Raw genomic sequence first — 10,000 nt, forward strand, 5'->3', positions numbered from 1 at the left:
CAAGAAGTCGTCGGCGAGATAAGAATTCAGAATATACCATATGATGGACGCAGAAACTGTTGGTCATTGCTGCTGACTTGAGAGAAAATGAATGGGCCTATTATCCTCTCTGAGGAATATAAATGCCTATTAGCCAGGTTCCTGAGCACATCTGAGTAACTAAAGGAAAGTCAAACGGCTGATGGTATACCAGGGAATTCAGGGCAGACCGTGGCAACTCCAGAGTGAATGTGCATGAGGCTGGGGCTACTTGACAGACAATAACAAACGCATAACTCCTGAGAAATGAGGACTGCGGGCAGACAGCTTGGATTTTTGCAGTGTGGTGGTTTCCAATAAGATTTGCTTGCCTGGCTCCTAAATAATATTCACACTGCATTTGTCTTGTGCTAATACATCCTGTGTGTGTGTGTGTGGATATGGCTTGGAGCAGAAGTATCAGAATTAGTTGCACTAAAGGGAATAGTATGTGTATGAGACAACGTGCTGTAGGCCTACAATAGCAAGTAATTATACTGTCAAAAACCATTATTGCTGTGATTTCTGCAGAAGGATGACATACAGTAATGGAATTAAAGTACGGAGGGCTATCACTTTGAAATGAGGGATATCACTTTCAATTGGCGACATTACTCATCAAAGAGCATAATAAATAAAAAAACATTGCAAATTGGGAAAAAAAAAACATTGCAAATAGCAAGACTTGCAAATGTCTAATGATGCTCTCATATCTCCAGACTCGCGCAACTCCACTCAACTCCATGATGTTGTCACAGGAAAGATGCAAAGTTATGAGATACAGAGGTGTGTGTGTGGGGGGGGGGGGGAAGATAGCAGATATGTTGTGTGGTGACTGAGACTGGACTAGTCTAGACATGCATTTCCGTCTACACATCATGCCAGCTCGCAGAGATAATGATCTTTATGCGGATGGCAAACGACAGGCCTGTGTTTAATGGCAGCCCCATCACTCACCTCTCTCCGATGCAGGGGCCAGGTCGATAAAACTACGGCATTTTTCACCTGAAGAAGAAAAAAAACACAAGCAAACCAGAGGATTAGCATCAGAGCACTAGCAGAAACCATCACTAATCACAAATGGTTTTAAACAGGTGTCCAAACACTGAAGAGGACTGTGACTGAGATGATTTGAAATGGTTACATTACAAACCTAAATATGCCATTGAATTGTTTTCCAGTCGATTGCACAAAACATAATAATAACAAATCCCAAAAATGTTTTGTTGTGTCATTAACAGAACTACAATTTTTGGGATAAAACCTACACCAGGGGTGTCAAACTCGAATTCAAAGTGGGCCAAAATCAAAAGCTGTGATGAAGTTGTGGGCAAAACACAATATTTATTAATGAAAATCATAAAATTAATAATGTTGTGCACGATCACGCTAAATACTCAGTCAAATTTCACAAACACTCATTTCCATCATGCATGGTTCTTATGTGTCTGGTCATACTCTGTTGCATATACAGTAAGTGTGAGATGTTACTCTTTTCTAGACCCACTCGTATTCCTGCTCTGACACCACAAATGTCATGTTCAAGTCATGCTATTATATTAATAGTGCCTTTTTTTAACCCACTAATTTACATCTGAAAATATATCACGGGCCAAGTAACAATGTGAGCTGGATTTGGATCCCAGGCCTTGAGTTTGACATCTGTGACCTACCTGAAGAAAAATAACTAAATAAAAAAAATCAACCCACTGACATACTCAAACACACATACAGTATAATACATTCCACACACACACTTCCAGTCTGTTGAAGCTGCAATGGCATTACATTGCAAAGTCCATAATGAGAGTGAATGCAATGACATTTTGTTTGGACACTGAGGCTGAATGACTGAATCTAACTTGACAGAGCAACAGAAGATCTAATAGTGATGCTACACCAGATGGCTATTCAGTGGACTCCCACCCTTACACCCTGCACAACTTCAACTGCTACTGCTACTGTTGCACACCACCCTGCAAGCTAAACTAATCTGCCACTTCGCCATCTCTCCTCCCAGTTCAAATTCCACTTAATTAATTTCCAAGAGGCTAATGTGGGGGTGCACAGTCGGCGGCGCGCTAACAAAACTTTAATAAGTCTGACTTGTCTAATTAAGGAGTCTTTGCATGAGCACCAAAGTTCCCAGCACAAGTGCACAGTATAAAACATGACGGCGCAGGTTCATTACAATAGAGAAAGAGGCCAGCCGAGACAAGATTTACAGAGGGACAAAGTCACAATATTATAACGGCAATGAAACTTCTCCTCATTACCGTTTCATTAGTTGGCAAGTGTCCTCCCCGCTCAAATGGACAAGCAGTGGCGTGGAATCTGCTGTATGTTCATAGAACTGGAACGATCTAGTACATTCTTAATCTGATTCACTAACAGCAGTGTAACAACCTTAACAAACGCGCGCGCACACACACACACACACACACACACACACACACACACACACACACACACACACACACACACACACACACACACACACACACACACACACACACACACACACACACACACACACACACACACAGACACACAGACACACACACACAGGCACAGGCACAAACACAAACTCTGCCACATTGGAATTCATCAAGAGAAGAGACGATTTAGACGATGATCCTTGTGTATGTGTAAAGGCATACAGGTAGCATCACTAAAGAGCCTCAAAGAGAATAATTTACTAAGAATGTGCACAGGAACCGTAAAAAAGAAGGGAGAAGTAGTGCCGTACATCTCCAGTGCCTCTGTGCTTTTGGCATGCAGCCTGACTTTGATCAAACTGTTCGAGAGAGAGGGAGAGAGGGGGGGGGGCAAGCCACAGATCAGTAGGTGCGACAGGCAGCCCAGATCAGTCCACAGAGGACACAGCCAGGCCTGCTGACAGCTTTGGCTGGGCCCAGGACACTGTCACCTGAAGGGCCCCCTAACCCAGTCCATGCTATCCAATACATGGAGATCCAATTCTGGGACCCCTCTCTTCCTGGGCCCTGACAACTGATCCTTTTGCCACTTCCCTTTCCCTCATCAGCTTCCCTAGATACCACATCCCATAATGGCATAGATACCATCCTCTTCTCCTCCCTTCTGTCAGCTTTTGCTAACTCTCACCTCGTCCTTTCACGCTATTCCTGCAACATTCTCTTTCATCAATCTAGGGAATATTTGGTCCAAGAGTACTCTCAGTGTTCAATTAACACTTGCATGTTTAGGTTATAGAAAACACAGAATAAGACGTTATTATCACTGTGTATAATAATGTTAATGTTTAATGTGTAGGCCTACTTCTTCACATCAGGATTCTGTCAAGTAGACTCCCGCAAGTCTTGTGTGTCGTGCAGTTGGTACACCTCATCAAAGACAGAGGAATGTTGTACGGTACTGTACTGCTGGCTGTTTCTCTGTTAGTCAACAGAGGGAGGCAGCCGGTTGTCAAATTTACAACTCTTTGCACCCGCTGTTACTCACAGACCGAATAAAGACATTTGTTTGTTTGTTTTTATTTATTTATTTATTTTTTAGAGGTGCAGGTTTTTTATGGGAGCCCAGGAGCAGGTCAGTCTGCGTGATAACTAGAATCGCAAACAGCCCAGTTAAACGGGAACAGAATGCCAAACAGCTAGGGCAGCTGACAGCTCTGGCTGGGCCCAGGACAAAATCATCTGAAAGGGCCCCCCTACCAATACATTCAATGTAATAAGGGCCCAATTACCCCCATCTCCCTAGAACCGGGACACCTGACCCCTTTGTGCCCCCTTGTCTGCTTCCCTGCAAACAGCGCTCGGCTTTACAAACACACAGAGAGAGCAGAGAAGAATGCCAAGGCCGTTTGCACCTCTGTACTTTTGTTTTTGTCGAACAGCGACTTAAGCCAGCGCGCCACAGGTGTTATGGTGGAAACAATTAAGGGCTCCCCTGAGACCACACACCTCCAGCAAGGTTAGGTAGCCCAATTCCCCTCAGATCACTGACCAAAAACCGACCAAAAGTCTTTTTCGACTTTATTTGATAGGATGGTGCGAGAGGTGGACAGGAAGCAAATTGGGAGTGAGACGGGGAGGGGTCTGCAAAGGACCCGGGCCGGGAATTGAACCCTGGTCAGCCGCATGGCAGGCGAGTGCCCTACCGGTTGGCCACGGCAGGACCAAAGAAAACTGAGCAATTCTTAGTGAGGCATTTCCTATAAGCCCTGATTCTGACCCATCATAAAAAGTCAACGAAAAAAAAAATCTTCCAGAGTTGTGTTGTTAATGAATCAACAAAGCAATGGAGGGAAACACATAACCTCTTTTGGAGGAAACACCATGACACAACAAGTGAAAAGAGCACAGACGATGCTGTCAGAGACATTGTACACCAAGGTATATGGGTAGACACAATTATCCCAGTGCTACCTGCTTCCTTGAGCTCTTGCACTTTGTAATTAGTAAAGGTTTCTGGCTCCTGATTGAGACCCTGCGTGTTTAATCTGCTGTCTGGGGTCGTTAAAGGCTAATTGCATGGGCTAATGAATATGAATAGATTGCTGGCCATTAGCATCAGTTTTTGATCATTTTAAAAAGTTAGCTTGGAGTGAGGTAGTGGAGGGGGCAGTGAAACACTAATTAGTCTGGGCCTAGGAGCTCTTCTGTTCATTTCTGTTTACCTCTCAGCTGCATTCTTTCTTTCTTTCTTTCTTTTTTTCTTTCTTTCTTTCTTTCTTTCTTTCTTTCTTTCTTTCTTTCTTTCTTTCTTTCTTTCTTTCTTTCTTTCTTTCAATAGGACAATAGAACTGTGGCAATGGCAACTCTCCTCCTACAGTATTTCTCTCATAACGTCCATGAGATTCAGACTGAAACCAAATCCACAGTATCTGAGCAAGTGCAATCACAGATGGCAACCTGGCACCCTAGCCAATGCCACGAGCAACTCGATGCCCAAAAGTCTGTACGACTCTGTGTGTTTGGCTCCCCTTGTAGGCAACACACACACACACACACACACACACACACACACACACACACACACACACACACACACACACACACACACACACACACACACACACACACACACACACACACACACACACACACACACACACAAATAATATCCGACAGTAGTTGCAATTCCTGCCAAACAAACCTCCAGGGCCATGTAAAAATGCCAACTTCCGTTTTCCAATGAAGAACTTTCAACAGGTTTATTCCACGTGGACCCGCTTGCCATATTTGTATCTGGCAATAGAAACATCGTAACTTATGGAACCCTCAAAACTTATTGACTACATTGAATCAAAAATTATTGAGTGAAGCAAAGTTGTCTTCCTTATGCCGGATGTGTTATACAGCCTGAACTACCATGGATGCCATTTGATTGTAGTAAACTCGACAATTCATCAGCCCACTCTCAATTGTCACTGCTCGTTAATCAATTAGGCTACTTAGAAAGCAACCCATTTTAGACTTTGATTGAAATAACTACTGCATTTACAGTGCAATCACTGTTTATGGTATACTTTATTTATCTGACAGTGTGTTTTTGGTACAATACATCATTGGGATGGAATAAAGTAGACTATGGAGGATGAAGGGTGGATATACAAACATGCGATTTCCATCATTCATCAAGAGGAAAGCTGCGGCCTAACGGTCAGCGAGTGGGTGTTGGGATCAAAGAGTCCCAAGATCTTACTGTATGTTCATGCCAGTATAGGATTAAAGAGGATGGTAGCTGAAGGCAATCTACAGCTACTTTGCTCCAGGAGCACTTCTGCTGTACTCCTAAAGTAATAACTACAGGTTGGCCTGGATAAGAGAATCAAATAGGTCTAATATAATGTAATGTTATAGGTTACAGCAAGGCATTATGCAATTCCCTGGGTAGATGTACCACAACAACATGAAGGGGAAAAAGCAAGCAGGGTCAAGTAGAAGGGTTTACATTGGGTCACGGTTGTCTGGGCCTGAGCCATGGAATATACAGCATGTCACAGAAGTGAGTACACCACTCACAGGTTTGCTGTTTTCATAGGACAACATTAAAGAAATTTCACTTTGACACAATGATTAGTAACCTGTTGATAACATTATAACCATTTCAACTTGTTGAAGAGACATAGATAAACAAATTTGCTTTAGATGGTGTCAAAAGCATGTGTGAAGCATGTCAAAAGCATCTTGTTTTTTTTGTAAAAACAAGTGAGTTTTACAAAACAAAAAAGTCCCATCTGTCAAGTCATTAATGACTGTATTTTGATATCTTTTTTTTTTGAGTGAACAAGTTGAAGTGGTTATATATGTTATAAACAGGTTACTAATCATTGTGTCAAAGTGAAATTTCTTAAATGCTGTCCTATGAAAAGATATAGTCACACATCTGCAAACATGTGAGGGGTGTACTCACTTCTGTGACATACTGTAAGCTCATCCTTCATTATGATGCATCAACAAACCTGTTCTTCACAGCAGTCTAAAGAGACTGTTCGCACTCGACCCCAGCTCTGTAGAAACCTAAGCTTAGAGTATGACAGGTAGAAATCGTCAAGGTTTAAAAGACGTCTGGCTGTGTTAATGTTTTTAAACTATTCTGTGGCAGGCAGCCCCAAGATCTTAAACGCAAGCTACAGTATATTTGTTTTAGAGCCTGGATTGAGCTACTTTGGACTGTGCAAAAGCAAATGGCAACTGGTTTAACATACAGTAGGTCTACAAAGAACCAAAGATGGATCTGTGCTATAATTCATTTCTAAATATGTTTTTGCTTCTTAGACACTCTTGAAATGGAGCTCAAACGAGAAACAAAGGACAGCAGTATGAATTTGTCACCCACACAAACCAAATTGCCACAAGCAAAGCGGTAGCGGTGGATTCTCGAAAAGATTATTCAAACAAAACAATGCTTGATAGCAAAAGAACCTCAGAGATCGGAATAAACAAAAGCAAACAAAAAATTGCTTCTGGTAATATAAGGTTTAAAATTAGGACTTATACACTACGACGTCAGAATCACTGTGTGTGTGTGTGTGTGTGTGTGTGTGTGTGTGTGTGTGTGTGTGTGTGTGTGTGTGTGTGTGTGTGTGTGTGTGTGTGTGTGTGTGTGTGTGTGTGTGTGTGTGTGCGCGCGCACGCATAAGTGCGTGTGTGTATGTGTGTGTGTGTGTGCTTGTTAGCATCTGATAAATGACGCCTCTATGATCCCAAATATACACCCTCTGAATGGTTCTCCGCATCATACTTGCTCTACATTTTGGGATTATGATCTGCAGCTGATGGTCGACAAAAAAATGTTTGCAACACTGCAACAAACAAACAAAAATCAGTAGTTATTTGAACCTTGAAGCGACACCGTGATACTGTGTTTTTTTTTTCAAGACTTAGAATAAGTCCATCAAAAGAGACAAGTGACTATAACACGCATACGCGCGCGCGCACACACACACACACACGCACCCATGCACGCACGCACGCACGCACGCACACTATTTTCCTCAAGAAAGGTTTAAGGTTGAGGTAGTCTAAATACTGTAGGTGTATTTACTCCTCATATAACATATTATATGCAAGTGCAAGTGCAAGTGCTTGCTCTCTGGCCACACTGGCACACGCCAATGGGAGCATTTTTAATTTGAGTCAGCCTCGTGGGTGCCCTCTGGCGTTCACTTGTAGTAGTTTAACTGGATCAAGTCAATTGCAGAATCAAATTGACACATCGAGACTCCCCTCTAGAGTGAAAAAAGAGGCGGCGTGGGGGTGGCGCGTTTGGCAACTATTTACACGTCGAGGATACTGAAGCTGAGCATATTGAACAGAGGATCAATCCAAAACGCTAAATAGTCAATTATTTATTCGAATTGAATGGTTTCACAAATGACATGTTGCGCATATTTTTTGGCAAGCATGGTGGTAAGTGACATAGTGCACACAAGAGACTGAAACTCGCATTTACAAAATTATGAAAATATTACAGCTAGAGTAGCCCTGGAAATGCTGCCTGTGAACATTTCTCTGCCACCTGTTTTCCACAGCCCGTTGGAGTCTGACTCTGCACTCAAAGCTGGGAGCGGATTTGTCTCAGTAAACATCGTCCGCTCTCTGATAACAGCAACTTCACGTGCAAATCGATGCCACCTGTCCTAAGCTCCGAGCCAGCCTCTCCAAAGCGCCGTTCTACAACGTGCAAGACAATTTCTTACACTGAATTAAATGGCTAAACAATTGGGTAGTGAGCTGTCGTTAAGGGGTGGATTAGACAGATTTGAACACAGTTTTGGTTACATTATAACATTGTGTTTTTTAACTTGTTTAAACTAGTTTGCTTGTGATTATGAAGTCTAGATAGAATACATTTTCGGCGAAATGATCTGCGGACATCTAAGAAGGATAGGCTATGTCTCCACCATTAACTCAAGGCAATACTTGGTCTTCTTCATGATTATTGTTTAACCTCTGGTGACCTAATCGATAGGTACCGATTTGCCTTGTGGTTCAGGCTTTAGGTATGTATTTTGGTGCTCCAATCACCCTTCACTAAATAGGCTATTAAATGTATTTAAGATACAATATCCTTTGGGATGGTCGCTGATCTTATGGAGTTAGCCTAATTCGAAGTCGTCTTTTAACCTGTTACTGAAAAGGGAAATTAACAAACAGGTTACATAATTTACAAAGAGTTTGTAATTGATGAGATGTGGCCAATTTCTTGACTGCGTAAACGTCGGTGTATCTAGGCTACATACATCACCTCCAAAATGAGTGAACTATAGGCTACCAAATAATTTCCCCACGTAGCCAACTGACAGCGTTGTCCGCACATACTGTAGGTAGGTTAATGGGTATGTGGGCTAATGAATGCGGCTGTCTCACCTGCCCCATGGATGTTCTCTTCGCATGAGTACCATATTCCCGTGTGGAAATATCTGAAGAGGAACCTGTCGTCTCCCGTCTCCCAGCTGTAGTGCACTTTGCTCTGGTCAGTGTCGTTGACCCCGTAGTCGATGCAGTTGTGTCGCCTCTCCTTGTTGCAGTTGGGCTTGGGGACCCTCTGCGTTCCCTCACACCAGTACGTGGTGATGAACGCCGTGGTGGAGAAGAAAAGGGCTGCGAGGTTCAAACTCACGGACAGCAAGGCACGACATTTCCGAGTGGTCTTCATCGTCCGCTGTTTGAGAGACTTTCTGCGAACGCCTGCTCCAAGTTCATGAAAGCAGCAGGTAGACGGTGCTGCTAGCCCGAGGAAAACGGTCCCGGCAAGTGGCGAAGGAAATATCACACTAGGCGACCAGGCACTCGCAGCATTCGTTGGAATTTTGAGAGTGAAGTTAAGCCTGAGCAGACATGGTGACGGTGCCACTCTCCCGGGGACTAACACATGTGTTCTGATCTAATTAAAGAGCGCGCGAGGCGCGCTGCCCACGGAAAGGTGCGATTCCAGTCAGTTGTAGTCCTTACTCTCGCCACCGTTACGCGCGCGCACATTCTTTCTCTCCAAACGTCTATTCCCTCCTTCCGTCCTGCCAACTCGCCAACAGATTCCTGCCTTTGTCATCTAATAGTTGTAATGCCACCTCAACATTTTACATGTTCGGTTATATATTTTCTTTGTATTTAATGAAGGGAATACATAGCCTAGGTCATGCAACATAAGAGGTAAATGTAAATGCATGGCTTGTCATGATTAAAAAACATATCACGTAAAAAGGTTCTAGCATCATTACCTCATTCACCACGAAATTAAATTCATTACTGTGTTAAAAAAAGACTGAAAAATCTGCAGGTATGACGCTCAGTGAAACCTTACGGTCCATTATCGATCAGACCTACAGAGCCCTGACACAAATAACCCGCCCACAATAAGAATTCATCACATCACATTTTATGGTCCCCGAAGAATCAATACTCTCCTCGGTGTATTATATGGAGGGGGTGTCATACGGAGAAGCGTATTTCCCGCTCAGATAAGAATGTCTTTTATCTCAGAATGAGAAAGG

General features: G+C 43.0%; 1 protein-coding gene across 1 annotated transcript in view; it reads right to left on the reverse strand.

Annotated features, from left to right (window-relative positions):
* gsg1l (gsg1-like) overlaps positions 1–9,204 on the reverse strand; it is a 29,960-nt gene extending 20,756 nt beyond the window's left edge. Inside the window, exons 1-2 of the mRNA XM_063212901.1 lie at positions 8,877–9,204; positions 976–1,023 (exon numbers count right to left, since the gene is read on the reverse strand). Coding sequence (XP_063068971.1) covers positions 976–1,023; positions 8,877–9,165 — 337 coding nt within the window. The 5' untranslated portion in view covers positions 9,166–9,204. The remainder of the gene's footprint in view (positions 1–975; positions 1,024–8,876) is intronic.
* Positions 9,205–10,000: the final 796 nt, after the last annotated feature.

This window comes from Engraulis encrasicolus, chromosome 2, assembly GCF_034702125.1.
Source record: "Engraulis encrasicolus isolate BLACKSEA-1 chromosome 2, IST_EnEncr_1.0, whole genome shotgun sequence".
Taxonomy (NCBI): Eukaryota; Metazoa; Chordata; class Actinopteri; order Clupeiformes; family Engraulidae; genus Engraulis; species Engraulis encrasicolus.